Source organism: Rattus norvegicus, chromosome 3, assembly GCF_021556685.1.
Source record: "Rattus norvegicus strain SHRSP/BbbUtx chromosome 3, alternate assembly SHRSP_T2T, whole genome shotgun sequence".
NCBI lineage: Eukaryota > Metazoa > Chordata > Mammalia > Rodentia > Muridae > Rattus > Rattus norvegicus.
This window is the reverse complement of record NC_141536.1, coordinates 126,853,372-126,876,381: the sequence shown is the minus strand read 5'-3', so window position 1 is coordinate 126,876,381 and position 23,010 is coordinate 126,853,372. Positions and strand designations below refer to the sequence as shown.

Genomic DNA, 23,010 nt, shown 5'->3' with positions numbered 1-23,010 from the left:
GATGCCATTGATTTTCTCTGGCCTCATAAAATTGTCCTAAATAAAGTTTACAAAACATGAGTAAATCTTTCTTTTGCCAAGGATAAGTCCTCAGAAAGCTAAATAAATTCTCCTCTATGTCTTAAAAGACGGGAGAATTTGGGGGGGGGGCACAATGTTGTATAACCAAGCTAGATAAAAAAAGGGTACTTGGTGACTTTTTCCATTTATATGAAATACTGGCAAAATTAAAACAGGGATAGAAATCTAAAACATTAAAAAGTGGGGCCAGAGGGAATTTGAGGGTGATAGTAATGTTCCATGCATAAAGTTTTTTATTTATGTTTTGGTTTTATGGGTACACAAGCTATTAGAAATCATTCAACCCTTTACTTAGTATCTATGCATTTTATGCCATGTAAATTATACCCCATGCTTTAAAAATCTGAATAAATAGGAATACTATATTTAGATTGACATTATAGAGTTAGAATTGGGTTTCTATATGATTCCTGTTCATAATCTAGGAGAGGTTATTATTGTGATCCCCAGTGTCTGTCTGCCTGCCTGCCTGTCTGTCTGCCTGTCTGTTCATCTGAAGCTTCACTAGATAGCCCAGACTGACTGACCTAGATCTCATTATTCTTCTGCCTTAGTCTCTTTAGTAGGTGTGTGCATTGTTTTGTATATTCTAAAGAATACTCTGAGAGCTATGTTTTTGGTTTTGAAGGTGTGAGCAAAATGAATAAATACTTAATAGCTGATAGAAACAGGAAACAGCAAAACATCAAACAGACACTCAAAATACTCAGCAGGGATGGCTGAACTAGCCCCATTGATAAAGCAAAAAAAAAGAAAAAAAGCCAACAGATAACATTATCAAGCCTGGATGCTTACAAACATTTAGCACTAGTAGACTGGTCAGCTGTATTTCTTTAATTGCATTCCTAGTGGAAAACAGTATCTCCTCTTGCAAGTCTTCCAAAATAAAAGATCAAATAGGGTAAACAGGCTCATGCAATTGGGCACTCGAAGATATTCAGCAGAAACCAACAAAGTCCTGAAATAATGTAATATTAGATGGACAGGGCAGAGCAGACCTGTCATGAGCTTCTGCCTTTCCTGGAATGTGCATTTGTGCATCATGGGATGCACAGCAGTCATCACTGTTTGAGCAGTTTGCCTTCTAGTTGTTGGGGGTGGCAATATTATAAACATTTGTTTTCCCTTTCCCTGTTACAGAGGCAAGAGACGAGCCTGGCTCAGGACAGGGCTTTAGAGGACATAGCATAAACAACCTTGGATCTGAGATAGGAGGCTGCTTTCAGAACCAGCTTTTTAGTGGTCTTAAATAGCACATGACAATTCACCAATATCAATGACATTACACTTGACCGTGCCTTGCTTCAAAATTCCTTATTTTAAAGGGGATACTTGTGCTTTGATAGCATTCTGAGAAGTAGGTAAGACATGCAATAGCTGTGACATTACTTATGATGGATTGTAGTGGGCAGTAGTAAAGGCAGGAGAGGTTGTGGAGAATCATTTAGAAGGATCACATTTTGCAGCCCCGAGGTCTCTTTTGCATTGTAACTGTTTACAGAGGTTTCATTTGCCTTGATGATCATTAGTTAGTTATACTTCTTGAATTTTAGCCCTGGTGGAGACAGTAGATTGTCCTTTAAAATGTTACTAGCTATATATCTAAATGAACTGACATGAAAATTCATGGATTTCAGAACCAAGGAAAGAAAACAATGTTTGTGACCACAGGGATGGATAATGCTGTACTCAATCTCCTAGCTCAGACCAGTGTACTGATGAGAGAATCCTCCCCAAAAGCTATATGACTAGGTGTTTTGGGCAACTGTAAGACCATAAGACCAATTGCCAGTGCCATTGTTATGGTTGTTGTAGTTGTTGTTGCTTTTGTTGTTGTTTCTAATGAGTGATTCTAAAGGCCAGGCAGTAAAAGTACTTGTTACCAAGCCTGATGACGAGTTCAATTCCTTGGAAACCACATGATGAAAGAAGAAAAACACTGTGCAAGTTGTCTTCTGACATTCAAGTGCATATCACAGCATGCGTACTACATAGATGTAGTAAGAAAAAATGATCTGCCTGTGGTGTTTCTATAGGGTCACCTAATTAAATAATGTTGAAGAAATGGAGGGGGAACATTTCTTACTGACTGTGATTGATTTTCTCTTGGTGACTACAACAGTCTTCCTAGACTCTCTGCCTAGTATTGGCTAGAGAACCATCTATGAGCTATGCTAAGTGAATGTTTCTGAAAAGAGGCTTTGGTCTCATAAAAGTGGCTGGAGTCATTTGTCAGCAAATTGGTTTGTTGAACTAATGAGTTCTTGTTATGTTTATTTATTGTACCACAGTAGAATTACCAATAGCAACCTAATTATAAGTGTGACTTATGGCAGGCCTGACTTAAACTTACATTGGTGATACAGTATTGATAATACCCAACAAACTGAAGATATTTCAGGATGGTAGGCTACATGCAACCCAAAGGTGCACACTAGAAAGTACCCCAAAGAACTAAGTTTGTCAAGCATGCTTATAGATCACGAGGGAAGGTCTATTGCGTGATTTAGCTTGTATCTTTTAAGTTGGCTCAAATTTTTAAATACAGGAAAATGTCATCTTTTTTTTTTTTTCACATAGTCTTCAGGCTTCCAGATCCTATTTGCCCTATTTAGAAAGTACTTTAGACAAATAAAAAAAATTGCAAAAAAAATTGTACAAAAAAAAAGTACAAGAATAACTTGGCTCTACTTCAAGCTAATTTCTAAATATAGTTAGTAATTTTATTTTTGCCTAAATTAGTCTTACACCATTGGTTTTCTCCAAATGATTCATCTGAAATTTCTCCAAAACTTTAAGGAGAATGATCACAAAGGTAGAAGGGCAAGTCTTAGAAGTATGAAACACTTTTTCATGTAAAACCCATTTTAATTTAGGTGTATATTATATCTGTGAAAGATACATGACTATTACTTGAACTTCCATAAACCAACATTTTGGTTATAATAACATGAAAAAGAATGAAAACCTTCACATGTCTACCTTTACATAGTTGTATATTTAGAGTCACAACTGAAAACTTTTTTACCTTCTAGTACAAATATCTGCTACTTTTCTATAGGACGCATTAACCACAACAGGAAAATGAGACAAGTGTATTTAAGAATGATAAATCTTTTATCCAAATGAGGGAATATTCTATAACTGTTTCCTCTGACCTGAAAATGTCATTGCTGGAGGGAGGAGGGACTGCCCTACCTGGGGATCCATTCCATATGCAGCCACCAAAACCAGTCACTATTGCTGATGCCAAGAAGCTCTTGCTGGAAAAAAAAAAAAAAGAAGAAGAAGAAGAAGAAGCACTTGCTGATAGGAGCCAGATAGGGATATCCTCTAAGAGTCTCTGCCAGAGCCTTACTGATTCAGATGAGGATGCTTGCAGCTAACCAGTTGAACTGAACAAGGGGACCCCAATGGAGGAGTTAGAGAAAAAAAAATGCAACACTATAGGAAGAACAACAATATCAACCAACCAGACCCTACCAGTGCTCCCAGGGACTAAACCACCAACCAATGAGTACACATGGAGGACCCATGGCTCCAGCCGCATGTGTAGCAGAGGATGGCATTGTTCAGCATCAATAGGAGGAAACGCCCTTGGTCCTGTGAAGGCTCGTTTCCCCAATGTAGGGGACTGCCAGGGCGTTAAGGAAGGAGTGGGTGGGTGGGAGTGGGAGCATCCTCATAGAAACAAGGGGAGTGAGAATGGGAGAGGATGGAAAGGGATAACATTTGACATGTAAATACGTAAAATATCCAAGAAAAATAAAATTAAAAAAAAAATATTCAGGAAGTAAATAAAACAGAAACGTAAGAGGCGCAGGAGGGTCTTGAACTTACGATTCCTAAGCATTCAGGTCAGGCTTTGTAAAAACAGTAAACAATAGCTGGGTGAGGAGACGCCTGTGGCAAGCCATCTGTAAGTGTCAGGTCGATTCTAGAATGCAGATCTTACAAGTCCTCACCCATGCTTTCCAGTGATGAAGCTCATTTTGAGTCATCTGTCATCTTATAGAAAACCTCCTATGCTACTATAAGTCACCCTGTTGCCTGTGCCTATTGGAGACAAACCTAAGAGAATGTAATGATCTCTCCTTTCTTTTGCTTATGAAACAATAGACAATAGTGTTTTGGTTTTTTGTTTTCATGACATAAAAGCTATAATCTTGGCCATGCCATTCTTATTTTTGTTAACTTTCTAACTTGAAAGAAGTTTGTTCTTCCTGATAACAGCTAGAATAGTCAACCTATGAGTCATGACCCCTTTCGTGGTAGAAAAACCCTCTCACAGGAGTCACCTAAGGCCATCAGAAAACACAGATGTTTACATTAGAATTCATAACAGCAAAATTACATTATGAAATAGCAATGAAAACTATTTTATGGTAAGGGATCACCACAGCATGAGGGAACTATATTAAATGGTTATAGCATTAGGAAGGTTGAGAACCACTGATCTAGATGTTACATTGAAAGCTAGATTATAACCAAATCAGATTTTTACTTCCTTTAAGAAAACATAGAATACAAAATTTTACATTGAAAAATCATAAAAGTACACATTTTAAATTTTATATAAGGTATGGGTTGTGATTTTTTTTCTTTTTCTGCTGTTTCAATGATACTGGCTTAGTATGTACCAGCAACTGGTTAGATCAACACCGTTACTACTCTTGGTTGGTGACGTCTTATACCTGGCCTGTTTCACAGACATTTAAGAGTGAACAGGGTTGTAGATTTTGAACTTCAAATTAAATCTATTACATAAAATGTACAATTAATATTTTATTAATCCTTTTAGAATATCATGCAATGTCTTTTTATTATATTCATCCCCAACTCATTTCATATCTACCCTCTCCTCCTTTACCTGCCTATTCAACCAACCTCAAATAATCTGCTTAAAATTATTTTTCAAACCAAACGAAGTGTTCCCTTTCGTGTCTTCTGTAGACATCAGTTTCATCTGTTTTATCAGTTCCTCTGTGGGCACCTGTCACACCTGTTGTTGTTTTGTTCCCCATGGAAAGGAATTTTTTTTGTTTCCCATGAAAAAGAAGTTTAATTTTTTTTCTTTCTTCTTTATGTATTATTATTCATAGGTGTTGGATTTTTGTTTGTTTATGTGTGTGTGCACGTGTGTGCGTGTGTGCACATAATGCTTCAGATTTCTTTCATGTCTTGTCCTGGGATTTTTTAAATTTAATCTTCACTTTGACTGAATGGTCCTCCACCTTGTCCTTGAGACATCCTATTCTCCGTTCTACTTCATTCAGCTATGATCTGGTGCTCTTATTTCCTGCGTGCAAGGATGTTGTTTGTTTGTTTGTTTTGATCTATTTCATCTTTCTCTTCTTCAGAGATTTAATTTCATTTCTTAATTCCACTTTCATACCTTGAGTTGTTTTCATTATTTTACTGAGTTCTTCGTATGGGCACAATCTTCCTTCAGAGATTTGTCCATATCCTCTTTAGAGTTCCTTGAACATATTATAACGCTCGCTATCTTAAAATCATTGCCCTCTGCATTAGCTTAGTTGCGTTTCTCAGGGAATAGTACATGGGCTGCTCATTTCTACAGGAGATATATAATCTTGGTTACTCATGTTTGTTTAATGATGGGACATTAGTAGCTAGAGTCAGGTTGTTCATAATAATTTTTGTTTTGTTTCCTAATTTGCCAGCTTGTAGTCTAGCTGAATGGTGCTTGGTTTTCAGTCTTGGAGCTCCTCAGTGGTAGTGGGTGAACAGGGTATGAGCAGTGCTCTCAGCTCTGCTAGAGAAGGGTGCAACTTCTAAGCCTAGGAATTAATCTGCTCTAGCCTTAGAACAGTGTCTCTGCTGATCCTTGGGAGGCTCTGCAGCTTGTCCTTGGATAACAAGGTCTAGAGTTCTGAGTCATGCCGACGTGGTGCTGGTGCTGCACTCCCTGTTGGGAGTGGGACTGGGAATACTGTTCCCAGTCAGAGTGTGGGACGTGTTGTCTGATAGGCAAGCAGCGGTAGGTTCCAGTAGACTCTATTGTCGTTCTGGAGCTGACTGGTGGATGGGGTGATTGATAATAGGGGAATGATCTACAATACATTTTAAGTCTAGTATTCATTTAAAAATACAGTTTTGTGACTGAGGAAGGAAGGAGACTAGGAGGGAGGATGAGGAAGAAGGACCAAGGAGAGGGAACTGGAATGGAGTGAGTATAAAGTGCATGAGTGAAAGAAAGAAACCAACACTAAGTACAATGAACACATACCACTAAAAGGGGCTTTTAAAGGATGTCAGGATGTCAAGACCTCCCCACAAAGATTATGGAAAAGAGATATTGGCTGCCGCCTTTACTGTGGAAAAGATGAGCCGGAACCTCACATTACAAACCCAGGAGGAGCCCCCAATATCTATGCAAGAGTTGGGGTTAATTGTAATCTGTAGGGTGGGCTTTCCTATTAGCACAGTACCTCCCACCCACAGAGCAGACATGTCTGAGATAACAAGTCCCTTACTAAGGTATCAGCTGCAGCATGGTGCAGCCGAGATTTAGACCACTGGCTCTGGACTCCAGAGCTCATGGTTTTAACCACTTAGTTATTATAGGTAATTAAACTAGAGGTGTGCATTTGTGAATTTCAGCTTCAAACGCTTTAAAAAGAGAAGAAAACTGGGTAAGGTCACCAGGAGAGTGAGTACAAACGGAAAGGGAGAGGCCTGGCTCCTGGTCCTTTCCTGGTCATATACTGGGGACATGGAGAAGAGCTAGCAAAGACTCTGAGATACTGTGGTTCAGGGAGAAGAGATGAGCAGTTACTCTCCTCAGCTCTGGGGGAATATTTCAGTTTGCCCCATTGTGTACTGAGGGGTAGAGGAAGGACATAATCACATCCTCCAGTGACTATGACTACAGTCAACGGTGTTACCCTGCCACATAATAAGACAGTAAAGAGAAGAGGGTGTCCAGTCCTGGTCCTGACTGAGTCCCTGACTGCAGAGAGCTACTCTGCTCTTCCCCGTTCAGCACTCTTAACGCCCAACTTTCTGCCCAGTTGTAGAATATTTAGAATATATACTGATTTTCAAATTTTAATATTTCATTAAAATTTGTTCCTCTTTAACTATTTGAGAGAACAAAAAGTAAAGGGTATTTTAAAAATTAGAACAGAGGGTCAGTGAGATGTTCAACACTTCCCATCAGGCTTTATGACTGGAGTTTGATTTCCAAGGTCCTATATGGTGATAGGAGAGAACTGACTCGTGCAGCTTTTCCTCTGACCTCCACATCTACACCACCAGGTGCTTATACCTGCATGAGTGCTCATGAGAGACACACTGAATATGTAAATGTAATACAAAGTCATCAGAATAAAGACTGTAAACGATCAAGACCTCCAGACTTGCCATCAATGTGATATGAGGTTCCCATCTCCACATAGCCTGTATGGTGTACCCACTGGCTGGCTCCTGTCTGCCCTGCCTGAGGCAGAGAGAGCTTCCTCTGTGGCAGTGCAAGTCTACATTCCAGGGTAGACCAGACTCTGATGCTGCAGGTACTGGTCAGTCTTAAGATTACTCTTACAATGTTATTTCCCAAGGAGAAAGGAAAACAAACTTCTAGAAATGATTGGGATTTTAGTTAGTTTTTAATGGGGCTAATAAAAAAAAATCTATAACATGGATTCAAAGAGATTCCATTGACACAAAACATGTAGCTTTAGATAAATGGGATTTTAAATTGTTTTTAATAACATTTACGAGAGCATCCTAATGTATGCCAGATTCAGAAAGAATCCTCAATACTGTTGAGTCAGTTGTAAACTTTTTTTAACCTATAAGAATGTTACATCCCAGAGAGCTAGTGAGTAAGGTTATCAGCCTCTGAGCAGTAACTCATCCCTAGTTCTCTGAGTCTCAGGATCATTCTAACTTGGTTAATTTGTGGCAGTAGCTTTTCTAAGCAAGGCATATTGTAAAACTTGAGTGTGAGCCAATGCAGTGAAAGGTGTCTCCAACGGAGCTAGATTTAGAACCCTTTGGGCTAGAGCATTGCTGGAGTAAAAAGGCCTAAATTTGGAGTTCAGACACATTCACTTATGACTCGGTTTTTCCACTTCCTCTCTGACCATAAGCAAACCACAGTACCATTCTGTCTTGCTCATTTCTCTATTTTTTTTTCCTTGAAAAAGCAAAAAAGAGAAAAGTGTCGCATGCATCCTTCTCCCGGTAGTGGTATTTTAAGATTTCATTGATTGAGAAGCACCCTGGACACCACAATATTATGTAATTATAGAGATCTCTTATTTCTAGTAAGATTTCACAAGGGACTGGTTTCTACATCCTATAAAGATAAATTGCCATAGAGCAAGGCCTGTGTGTGTTTCATTCCTCTGCCCCTTGTAAGAGTACAGAGTAAATATTTGGTGAATGGTAGACAGTTTTTAATCACCTTTAACACAAGGAGTATTCGTGATCAATCTCCATGTGAATGGCTAAGAGTGTACTGGAGAGGCTGCCACATTTTGTGGGCTGCCTCACTGGGCTTTCACATGAAAGTGAGAGGGTCAGGGGGTAAGGGGTATCCTGTGTGGTGTCAGCCTCTGTTTGCAGTGTGGTGTCAGCCTCTGTTTGCAGTGTGGTGTCAGCCTCTGTTTGCAGTGTGGTGTCCGCCTCTGTTTGCAGTGTGGTGTCAGCCTCTGTTTGCAGTGTGGTGTCAGCCTCTGTTTGCAGTGTGGTGTCAGCCTCTGTTTGCAGTGTGGTGTCAGCCTCTGTTTGCAGTGTGGTGTCAGCCTCTGTTTACAGTGTGGTGTCAGCCTCTGTTTGCAGTGTGGTGTCAGCCTCTGTTTGCAGTGTGGTGTCAGCCTCTGTTTACAGTGTGGTGTCAGCCTCTGTTTACAGTGTGGTGTCAGCCTCTGTTTGCAGTGTGGTGTCAGCCTCTGTTTGCAGTGTGGTGTCAGCCTCTGTTTGCAGTGTGGTGTCCGCCTCTGTTTACAGTGTGGTGTCCGCCTCTGTTTGCAGTGTGGTGCCCGCCTCTGTTTACAGTGTGGTGCCCGCCTCTGTTTGCAGTGTGGTGTCAGCCTCTGTTTGCAGTGTGGTGTCAGCCTCTGTTTGCAGTGTGGTGTCAGCCTCTGTTTGCAGTGTGGTGTCAGCCTCTGTTTGCAGTGTGGTGTCAGCCTCTGTTTGCAGTGTGGTGTCAGCCTCTGTTTGCAGTGTGGTGTCAGCCTCTGTTTGCAGTGTGGTGTCAGCCTCTGTTTACAGTGTGGTGTCAGCCTCTGTTTGCAGTGTGGTGTCAGCCTCTGTTTGCAGTGTGCTGTCAGCCTCTGTTTGCAGTGTGGTGTCTGCCTCTGTTTACAGTGTGGTGTCAGCCTCTGTTTGCAGTGTGGTGTCCGCCTCTGTTTACAGTGTGGTGTCAGCCTCTGTTTACAGTGTGGTGTCCGCCTCTGTTTACAGTGTGGTGTCCGCCTCTGTTTACAGTGTGGTGTCAGCCTCTGTTTGCAGTGTGGTGTCAGCCTCTGTTTACAGTGTGGTGTCAGCCTCTGTTTACAGTGTGGTGTCAGCCTCTGTTTGCAGTTTGGTGTCAGCCTCTGTTTACAGTGTGGTGTCAGCCTCTGTTTACAGTGTGGTGTCAGCCTCTGTTTGCAGTGTGGTGTCAGCCTCTGTTTGCAGTGTGGTGTCAGCCTCTGTTTGCAGTGTGGTGTCAGCCTCTGTTTACAGTGTGGTGTCAGCCTCTGTTTACAGTGTGGTGTCAGCCTCTGTTTACAGTGTGGTGTCCGCATGGTCAAAGATGAAACCAGAGGGGCTGGGACTGCATGCAGTTGTCATCAAGCATTTTCATGTTATTATAAGATTCTGTGGGCAGGATATTTTTTTTAAGAATTATTTCTTTATTATATATAAGTACACTGTCACTGTCTTCAGACACACCAGAAGAGGGCATTGGATCCCATTACAGATGGTTGTGACCACCATGTGGTTGCTGGGAATTGAACTCAGGACCTCTGGAAGAGCAGTCAGTGCTCTTAACCTCTGAGCCATCTCTCTAGCCCCCAGTGTGGACAGGATTTTATAGTAAGAACAATAGAACATTTTCTCCTCTCTGTAGCCTTGTGTCAGTGCTAACAATGACATTTGCCACAATTCTGTCTCCATGTTCTGCCGACATTTGCCTCTGCATCTTTTATGCTGTGGATAGATTGCATGTGGAAACTGAGGTAGGGGGAACATGCAGCAAAATGGCAAACATGACAATCAGTCCTCATTTCATTGGCATTTCTTACTTGTTAGGTTGAGTTAAGGAATATCTTCATATCACTGAGGCCTATTTTTATTTTTTTTTACTTTTAAGAAAATGATCTAATTTTTTAATCCATTAATAGGATAAATAAAATCTAAGTGAAGTTAGTATTATAGGGTGTTAAAATCCTAGGTCCTGGGGCTAGAGAAATTGCTCGGTGGTTAAGAACACTGGTTGTTCTTCCTGAGGACCTGACTTCAATTCCTGTCACACACATAGCAGCTCACAGCCATCTAAGACACCAGTGCTAGGGGATCCAATGCCCTCTTCTGGCATCCATGGGCATCAGGCATGCACATGGTACACAGCATACATGCAGACAAAATAAGAATAAAAAGTATCTAAGAGCTGTAGGATCATCACTCAGTCCTTATTTTACATTGTTTAGTATCTGTCATCACACAGGTTATGAGTCAACCTGCCAATCATGGGTTCTTATTCTATAAGATCTACACACCATTTTAAACTGCATTAAGAAGGTCAATGTGCAGCTGTCAGCTAGTAGAGTACATCTGCTTTCATGATGAGGTCTGATGTCTAAACTATTTTTAGTTAACTGCATTCCGAGGTTTAATGCCACACACAAAGAATGCTCAGAATATACTTATTCACAAGTCATGTCTCCTTGAAAGAGGACTCTTGAAAGAGATGGCCAATGGGAGTGGTAGTGTCTCTTGTTTCAACTCATTAAGAGATGTGTGTGTGGGGGGGGGGTAGGCCCACACTAAAGGCATGCTAACAAAAGCTAACCAGACACCTTCCCCAAGGCTTTCTCTCTGTGGATGCTTTTTAAATGTCTGTCATTTTTATGCCATCAAAACAATACAGAGATTGACTTTTACTGGGTCAAGTATGTATTGACTATGTTGGGCCTGGAGACATGAATAACAGGTAAGGCACTTGTCACACAATGTCGCCACCCTGAATTCAATCCCTGGAGCTCAGGGTGGAAGAGCAGGATGAGTAAGGAAGTCGCCCTCTGACCTCTCAATGTGTGCTGTGGCTCACCTCAGCAGAGTTTTGTTTTTAACTCACATAAAATATTTATTCAAAATTATCCAAACTTAGTTTGTATTAATTTGAGATATCCTTTTATTTTCTATTTATTTATTTATTTATTTATTTATTAATTATTCCTTCCTTAATCTTTCTTTACAATCCAGATTTTAAACCCCCTCCAGGTCCACCGTCTGACTGTTCCACATCCCATACCTCCTCCCCCCCATCTCCAAGAGGATGTTGCCCCCTCCCAACCCCCACCCCATGAGACCCTCCCCCTCCCTGGGACCTCCAGTCTCTTGAGGGTTAAGTGCATCTACATTAAGAATGTGAAGTGTGTTTAGCCTGTAGTACAGTCTCAATGAACCAAATTTATGTTGCCCAAGTAGCAGAGTGGAAAACCAGAAGAGCAGCTTAACTTGTATTTAAATGAGCTGTTATTCTATAAACATACATATTGTTCCAGGTTATATTTTGAGAGTTCATGTGGGACTATCATTATATGAAAAAAATAGAAGTCTTAGGACTCGACAATTTAAAAATAAAGCAGATTTAGTGAGACAGGACAGAGTGGTAGAGAAAGGAAATATCTTTATCTTCAGAAGGACGTGGTAATAAAAAAGTGGGCATGTCAACTGCCCACATCATATCGAGCTAGACTCCTGCATTCCAGAAGAAAAACGCATACAAACTAGTTTGTCTTGGTGTTTTTCAGATTTCTCCTGCTGTCAAATTCTCTGTATATAGTAAAAGTAACAATCCAAGAGGTACAGTGTTTTCTCATTGGCACCTGAAGGATAGTGTGCACCTAATAGGAGTTCAGTACAATATGTTAAGTGAATAAAGAATGCTTTAACAAAAGGTGAGGGGACGGCATGGAAGGCAAGATTGCCTGAATGATAATTGCAGACTTTATATTTAAAACTTCCTAATTTTTATATTTTAGTGGTTTTGGTTACAGTAATAAGAGTGCTTTATTTTGAGGATGTTGTATAAATGAAATAATTATGATACCTAAGTTGCAGACTCTCAGTAAAAACTTGACAGTGACTTTTTGTTGCCAATGCCTCCAGTTCTGTCTGGAACATCTTGGTCCAAGAGAAGACAACTAAAAATTAAAGGAATGGATGAAGTCAGATGATACCATTTCTGTATTTTCTATCAATCTTGGGAAATCTATAGACTTTCATTTTTATTGAGAGTCTGTAAAGCCAGTATCCTAATTATCTCATTTATATAACAGAGCCATCCTGTTATGTGCAGGCTGTCCTTGAGGCTGACACAGCCCCCTGTCCTCTTAGCCTAGTTTCCAGGAGACACAGGTGCTCCTGAGCAGGCCGTTGCAGAGTGGCTTGATGCTGGTAAGGCTTATGCTCTACTGAAGCAGCACACAGTATGGGTGGCCTGGATGAACTTTCTAGAGAAGGTAGCTTTTGAGCAAAGATCTGGCAAAGATGAGCAAGAGGTATACACCAATGGTAGAAGGAAAAACTTAGCAATGAGAAAAACATACAGTCCTGATGCAGGCATATGCTGTGTGGTTGAGGGGCAGCAAGAAGACAAGTGGGCAGGGAGAGCGGAAGCAGAGAGCAGGAGACGTCTGAGCTTAGAGCTAGTGGAGACTGAAGCCCAGGGCGCGTTGCTGGCTTTAACCTTGTCATTTTGAAGTCTCTGTAGATTATGGCCTGAATTCTGTCTCTCAGATTTGTACTCTTGTATTGGTTGGTCACTTCTGTTCATTTAGTATGACTGTCTTCGGTCTTTCCAGCAGTATTCCATCCTGTGAGAAGATAGTTTGTCAGAAATCACCCACTTTCTGTGGCATCTTAAGTTTGAGGAGTTGGAGTTGATTGTTTGGAGCACACACTTTTCAAATACGATTTTCCAACTCTTGGTAGCATGATAGTCTTTAAATTATGCTACATATTTTGTGCTATGCTGTATGTTTGTTAAAACAGTAATATTTAACATTTACGGAGACATGTTTTCTTTGTATTTACTGTCTCATATAGATAGTCCTTATCAACCTTATGATAAATGTTGCTCTCATACTCTCCGGTGTGGAAGCCTAAAAAAGTTAAGTAAGCAACAGAGTTCTATAGTAGGTGCAGAGTCCTGGCTTGTACAGTTAAGATAACAGAAGCTGCTAGAAAAAACAAACTTCCAAGGGCATAATTACTTAAACATGATAGAAACGTATTTATCATTCATAGAAGATGAGACATTGATGTTCCTGATTGCCAAAATGCTCCCCTCCAAGTACTGATACAGAAGTCCCAGGTCCCTGTCTTACAAATATCAAGACATTCCAAAGCTGATAAAGACTAGGGCACAAGAAGATCTTCGCCAAGTCTGGGGATGATGCCTTTCAAACATCACATAGCCATATCTCACTGCTAAGGAGTCTGGTTTACCCAGAAGAAAAAAAGTTACAGCCAGGAACCCAAAGCATCCTGAATCTTCACACAGCCTTATGATGCCTGTGTAGATTTTTATATTTTGTGCATTTATTTAGTGAATGGGGTGTGCATCTACATTGTGATTGGAAATGCTAGCTTGTGGGTTTCTCCACTGCTAACTGTGTTCCACGTGGTGCTCACAGACAGCAGGGTTATCTGGTCTGGAGCATCTGCAAAGAGCGCTGCAGCTGTGCAGTCAGTGCCACATCATTTCCAATAATTCTTGTAATCGCAGAGTCTGCCTAGACTAAGTGGTGATTTAGGCAAGGGAGAGCTGTGAAAAATTCACTTTTTAAATAGTTTCTCTAGTTTAACTACTTTATCTAGTTGAGTATGTCTATCGTGTACAAGTAGCTCAATCTATACAAATCTGTGTACTTGTAGCTTTTTGTTACACATTGACCATCTTCAGAGCTTTCTCTCCCCGCTCCCTTTAACCTTCCTAACCTCCCTTGATAGTTCGTGGTTTAACTCTGCTTGTTTACGTGTTCTGCTAATGTAAACTTCCGGGAGGGTGGTCGTATTACAGGGGTCCTGAACTGGCCATGTATACTTTTTGAACCCACAGAGATAGATCAAGTCCCAAGGTGCAGTACTTTGCTCCTTCCGGTTCAGAATCTTTGTCTTGGTCAACAGGAAATCTGTTAAAGACTTAACATCCTCAGTTCAATTTGTAGGCCGTTTGGCTGTATTGGTTTTTAGTGCCATCAATTTATTTATTCTCTTTAGCCTCTGAAGCCCGATGTCTCAGTGACTTTTGTATGATTCTCTTGGAAGTCTGAAGACTGATTTTCCTATAAGCCCCTCTATTTAAACTAACCTCAAAACATTCCAATCTGTTTATAAGGAGATACTAAAGCTATTTCTCCTATAGAGATCTGCATCATAAATTAATACCCTATTTGTCCTTGTCTTAGTTAGAGTTACTCTAGTAAAACTCCATGACCAAAAGCAAGTTTTTGTGGGTAAAGGTTTATTTGACTTATACTTCCATATCAGTTTATGATCAAATGAAGTCAGGGCAGGAACCTGGAAGCAGGAGCTAATGGGGAGCCCAATAGAGAGGTTCTGCTTACTTCTTACTCATCATGCTTTGTTCAGCCTGCTTTCTTATAGAAACCAGGAATATTAACCCAGTAATGGCACTACCCACTATGGGCTAGTCCTGGCTACAGCAATCACTAATTTTTTTTATTGTTCATTTTTTTTTCTCCATCTTTATTAAATTGGGTATTTCTTATTTACATTTCAATTTTTATTACCTTTCCTGGTTTCCAGGCCAACATCCTCCTAGCCCCTCCCCCTCCCCTTCTAGATGGGTGTTCCCCTCCCCATCCTCCCCCCATTACCGCCCTCCCCCCAACAATCACGTTCACTGGGGGTTCAGTCTTGGCAGGACTAAGGGCTTCCCCTTCCACTGGTGCCCTTACTAGGCTATTCATTTCTACCTATGAGGTCAGAGTCCAGGGTCAGTCCATGTATAGTCTTTGGGTAGTGGCTTAGTCCCTGAAAGCTCTGGTTGCTTGGCATTGTTGTTCATATGGGGTCTCAAGCCCCTTCAAGCTCTTTCAGTCCTTTCTCTGATTCCTTCAGTGAGGGTCCCATTCTCAGTTCAGTGGTTTGCTCCTGGCATTTGCCTATGTGTTTGCTGTATTCTGGCTGTGTCTCTCAGGAGAGATCTACATCTGGGTCCCGTCAGCCTGCACTTCTTTGCTTCATCCATCTTACCTAGTTTGGTGGCTGTATATGTATGGGCCACATGTGGGGCAGACTCTGAATGGGCATTCCTTCAGCCTCTGTTCTAAACTTTGCCTCCCTATTCCCTCCCAAGGGTATTCTTGTTCCCCTTTTAAAGAAGGATTTTGGTCATCCTTCTTGAGTTTCACGTGTTCTGTGCATCTAGAGTAATTCGAGCATTTGGGCTAATAGCCACTTATCAGTGAGTGCATACCATGTGTGTTTTTCTGTGATTGTGTTACCTCACTCAGGGGGATATTTTCCTGTTCCATCCATTTGCCTATGAGTTTCATAAAGTCATTGTTTTTGATAGCTGAGTAATATTCCATTGTGTAGATGTACCACATTTTCTGTATCCATTCCTCTGTTGAAGGGCATCTGGTAAACCCCATTTTTTAATAGGGTTATTTGTCTCCTTGCCGTATAACTTTGTGAGTTCTTTGTATATTTTGGATATGAGCCCTCTATCAGTTGTAGGATTGGTAAAGATCTTTCCCAGTCTGTTGGTGGCTACAGGAATAACTAATTTAAAAAATGCCTTTCAGCCGATCTTATAGAAGCATTGTCTCAGCTGAGGTTCGATCCTTTCAGATGACTCTAGCCTATGTTAGACTGATATAAAACTAGCCAGTTTTACAGTTACTCTGGCCAAGTAGAAAACTCATTTTTGCACTCTCCTGTTCTCCCTATCCCTCACCTTCTCCCTCTCCCTGTCTGTCTGTCTGTCTCTGTATGTGTGTAAATATTGTTAATACATACATAGAATACAAAACATAGAATTTACCATGTAAATAAGTTTTAACTGGTTCTGAGTTAATCCACATTGTTAGGAACTTGTTGCTAGACCCATCTCAACTTTTTCATCTTCCCAAACTTGAAGGCTATACCTGTTACACATTATTCCACCCCCACCCCATTCCCTTCTCTCAGCCTCTGACACCTCTATTCTAACTTATAATATTTATGTATATGATTATGGGTACCACAATGTAAGCAGAACCTACTATCTTAGCTCTTTGACATCTGGCTCATTTTCCTTAAGTTAATGTTGTCACGATTTATTCATGTTCTTCATGTCCCTGCCTTTTAAAGGATGGGTGATATCCTATCATGTGCATATTCCACACACTGTTCATACAGTGATAGGCATTTGGCCTGTTTACATCTAGTGGCTGTTGTGGGCAGTGCTACTCTGAAGATAGAACATTAATTTGCACTCATTGGTGTAGAGATATCTACTTTCAGTTTGTGAAGTGGGGTTTATGGATCAGAAATTGGGGTTATTCGATCATTTCTGTCTTTAAAATGTTTAGACACCTACCGCAGTTGTGTTTCTGCTCTATGCCTAGCTCTTGTGGCCACCTGTGTGTGCTGATGACAGGTAGATGGTGATAGGAGTTAGAGAGCAGTAGCACTGCTCTGTGCTGTTGGTGTCTCTGTCACCTCTGCATCCCTATGAACTGGTTCTGTGTTTGTATGTAGCAGATGCCTAGGAAACATCCCTGAGCAATTTAAAGAAACAGGGCATGACACTCCTAAAAGTTGCCACCATTATAGCTGAGGGGGACACTCAGAAGAATGGCAAAGAAATAGTGTTCTGAGTTGGCTTCATGTTAGGGACACTGCTGTCACCTCTAATGCTCTCTTTCTCTCTCTTTGCAGACTCACATTTCCAGACTCCCTCCTGGTGCTGTGGCAGGACAGTCTGTTGCAATCGAAGGTGGGGTTTGCCGCCTGGAGAGCCCTGTGAACTGACTCCAGGCTGACTACGAAGTGTCTGCGAGGCATTTCAGAACCTGAGCTTTGGCTGTTCAGTTGAAGTTGGATGTTTTATCTTCCTTGTTTTGTAATTCTTATTGCAACCTCGGGCACTGCTTGGGACACTTAAGTGCTGCTATACTTAGTGCTGGTTGACACTCGAGTCTTAGGCGGATGAGCGGAGCATGTGTGAGTGTGTGTCCGTGTGCAGTGTGTGTGCTTGCTTCTCCCTGATGGGATAAGATCTCCTCAAGTGTAACCTATGAACGAGAATGATTAACTCTTTACAAAATGTGTGCTTTAACTGTTTACAAGTAAACCTAAAGTTGTAGAAAACTTTTATTTCATAAAGAGGTACCAACTATGGTTGATACAATGTGTCTGAACTGAAGAGTGAATCTGCTTGTTAAAATGACTTGACTTTGATTGTAGCCCATTTAATCACAGGAATCAATAATCTGGTGTCAGTTTAAGTGGATGGTGTGGTAACTTAAATGGTTGTTCTCACCCCTCACACAGGGCAATTTTCTTGAACACAGAGTGGTTTCAGTGAAACCATTCTAGCAGAGAATTAAAGTCAGAACCTTTTAAAGTAATGGTCTTATTGATAAAGTTTGTGCTTCTTTCCTGAGCTATTTGAAGCTTAAGTATCGCATAGCTTCGCGCCGTGTGTAGTATATTATGAGAGAATATGTAAAGAGAGTGTTCAGTAACACACAGTTTTAATTTGTGTATAATGGAATGTTATTTACAATGTAACACTGTAAATAAGAAAGCAAAGTTTATGGGAAAATTCAATATTATCTTTGTTTCTTGTTTAAATATATTTTTAAGATAAAGGTACAAAAATAAAAGAAGCATATTACTGGGTATGGTGTGTGACTTCTTGTCTCAGACTAATCTTTTGAATCCTAGACTGGTGACCTGTGTTTATTTTCTTCACAGAAACCTTCTAGAATTCTATCATTGCACGTCTTGCTAGCCTAGCTCCATGAAGCTACAGCCAACACTAGCAGGAAGGAAGGCACTTAAGGTGACTGGAGTCTCAGTATAGAAACACCTACATTTTCCATTGTAACTCGATATAAATAACAAAGGGAACAGGCAGGAATACTCTGCTTTGAAAAGTTGGAGTAGCAGCTGAAAGCTTAATGTGGCGTTTGATAAATTGTTCCTAAATGTTATATTTAGGGATTCTGGAGCCACATAAGAAAACCCAGACTTTCCTTTTATTTATTTTTTTTTAATGTAAGAAGTGGTTATCAAGAAGATACTAAAGATAGACTTGCTCAGGGGGAGGAAGTTTCCCTGCAACATATAATCATGGCTCTGGGCGGGAACTGATAAAGCCTCAGATGAAATTATATACTTGACATGGATATATGGCCAAATTATAAAGGAAAGACAACCAAAATGAAGAGGGTGTAAATATGAATGATTTGAGAGTTGCTGATTTATATTCCTTGTACAGGCAATTACATTTGTCTCGCTATGTTCTCGTAGACAGGTTGGTGCCATAGTATCTGTTTCTCATTCTTAATGAGACTGAGAACTTAGGAAGAGATGGACTGGCTGCTAGGGTGCCTTTGGTTTCAAATGTTTTCAAAGACCTGTTACCTGTTGGCAGGGATTTGTTTCCCCTGTTGCTGGATTGGATCACATAAAACTATCAGGACATTTGGAGTCTGAAAACCATTTGATCTGTTTCACCAGGAATCCCAGTTCTTTCATCCCCCACTCCTGACTTACTCTAGTCATATATAAAACTCTGAGTTTGTTTAAGACCCCTTCTATGGAGAGTTTAAAAACTGGTGAGCAAAATAGGATACCCTTCTAAGAGTAGTCTGTCAAGACTATTCTCCAGTTTTCCAAATGCTTCTTAAGAGATATCGTAGAGTCTGAAGCAGAGAAAGTGCTATGCAGAATCATGGAGACAAAAAAGAAATGGGTTTCTAAATCCATTCATTGTTCAATCAGGTTCAGTTTCAGGTACTGAATCCAAACATATCACCAGATGTAAATAGTTGTCACACAAAAGTAGGACACATGGAAGCAGATAAGAAAATAATTGTATTCTCCAATTCCAGGGTCTCAAACTGTGTTTTAAGAAGCCAGCTTTTAATGTGAATGACCTTGACTATAAGCCTGTTTTCAATCCTTTTAGGAGCCAAGAATTAGATGCTTTAATCTCCTCGTACAATAAAACCTGGCCTGGATTCCTTAAGGCCATCACTGTAACTCCACTCTGAGTTTGAAAGTGGGACATCTCAAGGGCTTGGTGAGAGCTAGGCAACTTATGGCCTTTCCTCTGGCACACGGTGCACTGTGCAGTCCAGGGCAGTGGAGATCATATGGCTTAGTCAACCTTACTTGTCTTCTCTGTAGGTCTGCCTGTGACAAATCCTGTCCCTTCTTATGTATTGACCTCTACTTTCTTTTTCTTTCTTTTCTTTTATTAGATTTTTTTTAAATTACGTTTCAAATGTTATCTCTTTTCCCCATTTCCCATCCTTCTATGAGGGTGTTCTCCCACCTACCCACTCCCTCCTGCCTCCCCGCCCTGGTATTCCCCTACACTGGGGCATCGAGCCTTGACAGGACCAAGGGCCTCTCCTCCCATTGATGCCTGACAAGGCCATCCTCTGCTACATATGTGGCTGGAGCCATGGGTCACTCCATGTGTACTCTTTGGTAGTCTAGTCCCTGGGAGTTCTGGGGGTTCTGGTTAGTTGATACTGTTGTTCTTCCTATGGAGTTGCAAACCCTTCAGCTACCTCAGTCTTTTCTCCAACTCCTCCTGTGGTATTTGCGTATATGCCTGTTGGAATTGTATCTGCAATATGCATAAATAAGTTCCAGGTGCTATTTTATGGTGTTTCTTTAGGAGCAAAGACAATTAGTTTTGCTTGATAAATACGAGGGCATCTCCTCGGGCTGGTCACAATCCCTAGAACATGGCTGTTCTTTTGACACAGCGAATGAAGAGAACGGTCATTCTTGACTTGCTCCTGATTTTAAAGAAATACTTTTGAGTTTTTCTCTATTTAGGAAGCTGTGAGTGTCCTATAAATTGCTTTTATTTTGTTGGGGATGTATCCATTGTTTTCTTCAGAACTTTTGTTAGGAATAAATGTTAGATTTTGTTGAAGACCTATTCTGCAGCTCACGAGATGGTTATGTGTGTTCTATCCCTGTTTTAGCGTGTTACTGCTGTGAACAGACACCATGACCAAGGCAACTCTTATAAAGGACAACGTTTAATTGGGGTTGGCTTACAGGTTCAGAGGTTCAGTCCATTATCACAAATTCAGAACATGGCAGCATCCAGGCAGGCGTGGTACAAAAGGAGCTGAGAGTTCTATGTCTTCATCTGAAGGCTGCTAGCAGAATACTGGCTTCCAGGAGGCTAGGTTGAGGGTCTTGAGCCCAGGCCCACAGAGACACACCTACTGCAACAAGACCACACCTGCTAATAGTGCCACTCCCTGGGCCAAGCCTATACAAACCATCACAGTTCTTTCATCTATTCATACAGTGGGTTAGTTGTATAGTGTTTCTGGAGTGAAATTGACTTGATCACATTGGATAATTTTTTCGATGCATTCTTGAATTTTTCTTTTAATCCTAGAAATGTGTATTTTAAAAATATATCATAGCTAAATGGACATAGTGTTAGATTGACTCCTGCTGGCCTACTGTTTTATCCTCATAGGCTAGTACAACTTAGCCTTCATCGGAGAAATTAGTTTGCAGTAGATGGTATTCCGCAGAAACCCACAACTGGCCTCGGTACAGAGAGTAAGAGACTTCGGCATGCTCAGCTCTGAATGGGAAATTTCAGAAGGGTCATTGTGTCTTTAGATTGCTTTTGCGGGGTGCTCCCTAACAACTAGAGGACATATCTGCACCTCGGTGCCAGAGGACATCTCTGGGAAGTATAGGAGGGTGCCCTGTCTATACACAGCCAGCCGTGGGCACCAGAAAATTAGTGCCTCTCCAAAACAATTCCAAATGTGCCGTCAAAGTTGAGAAATCTGGTAAGTGGCAGGTCCTGTGCTGCTGACGTGAACATTTCTCAGGAGATGGCAGATTCGAGGACTCTGAAGAGCAGCGTGTCTAGGACTTCCTCAAAGCCTACTGTGCATCCCAGAACACACCTAGTATTTGTATTAACAGAAGTTGGAGGAAAGCTTACCCAAAGGCACATTATCACTTTAAGGTGCCTTAGAGCCCAAACTGGTTCAGAGTAGGATGCCATGAATGACCACGTAATAACAACCTCATATGAAACTCACTTTGAGATGGCGTCTTTCAAGCTGGGCATGGTAGCACATGCTCTTGATCTCAGCAGTGAGCATGCAAGAGACCAAAGCAGGAGGATCACAAGTTTAAGTTCAGTCAGAGCTCTATAGGAGGACCATCAGGGCCTTTTGAGGGAAGTTGTTCTTGGGTGGAAGACCTCCTAAGGCAATCTAGGTGAAAGCTGTTCCTCTTTCCGAGGAACACTGACACAAGAGAAGACTGAGCCCTGAAGAAGTAAATTGTTGTGTGTTTTATAAACCTTTTATAGAATCCTGTTAACCAGAGAGAAAGTATGATTGGGTAGATGTCATGGGCTATTAGTGAGAATGAATGGAAGATTTGGCAATGTAAAATTATTCCTTTTAAATTCACATTTGTTCTGGGGCATAAGAATTTCCAAGTAAAGATAAAAAAAAAAAGAATTTCTAAGTAATGCACAGTCTTTCTTCAGCAGAGTTCAGGTTCAGGTCTACAAGATATTAACCCAGATGTCTATGATCAGAGAGATCCATAGGCTGACCAGACTGACCAGGCAGTTTTTCTTTTCCCACAAGCTGCTGTCCAAAGGAAGGATTAAATCTAACATTGGCCAGGGCTGCTCTCCAAGGAGCCCACTCAGCTTCCAGAAGCCATCATCCAAGCCCTAGGTGGTTTACCATGACTAGTTTTGGAAAATGTGGAGGGAACGTGAGCTCAGTGGTTTCTCCTTTACATGATGCCGTTACCAAAGCCCTAAAACCACAGCAAGCAAAAGCAGGGACAGGCGAGAGATTCCCTGCCATGCATAGCCATAGACGCTCCTCTGATTAATAGCCTCAGAAGCTGGGAAAGAAAATCTGAAATAATCCCTCTAACTTCCACTATTATATCAGTGTCCATTCCTGTGGTCTCTTCAAACCCTGGAAAAGTCATCAGTACTTAAGAGATAGAGGAGTAAGAAAAACTTGACATGCTTCATGTAGAAGTGGTAAGATTTAAATTTCTTCCCCACACCTGTTAACCATGCCCACTATGCTAGTTAATGCTAACTCAATCTTCAAGGTGCTCTGGCTGAAACTCTTGGGTCATCTATTTGACAGTCCCATGCTAAATAAACACCCCAGATTGTGGTAGCTTTAACCTATTTGCTCCTGGTTCTGTAATTGGGCTTGGCTTCCCTCTGGGCATATTCTGCTATTCTTGCTGATAGTGCCTGGTGTGCTATGGTAAGTTGGAGGGTTACGTAGAGCCTGAACCCATCTGGCATACCAGAGTTTCATTCTTCCTGCATGCTTAGGGCTCCCCTTTGTAACCTGTCCATGCCACTAACTTGAAAGATAGTATCCCAAGACTTTCAAGAGCATAAAAGCAGAAGCTGCTTAGGACTAAGGTTTGGGTCCAGACTGGCCTGGCATCACT

The 23,010-nt window shown here is 41.1% G+C and overlaps 1 protein-coding gene across 26 annotated transcripts in view; it reads left to right on the top strand.

Annotated features, from left to right (window-relative positions):
* The window catches only part of Tasp1 (taspase 1), a 237,062-nt gene extending 218,882 nt beyond the window's left edge, over nucleotides 1-18,180 (top strand). For 25 of the 26 annotated variants that reach the window (XR_015682984.1, XR_015682983.1, XR_015682982.1 and 22 more), the window contains one exon: nucleotides 17,215-18,180. Coding sequence is in view for 16 of the 26 variants with exons in the window: in XM_087652188.1 (XP_087508314.1) it covers nucleotides 17,215-17,318 (104 nt within the window). In the remaining 10 variants the exon portion in view is untranslated. 26 annotated transcript variants of the gene reach the window in all.
* The last annotated feature ends 4,830 nt before the right edge of the window (nucleotides 18,181-23,010 follow it).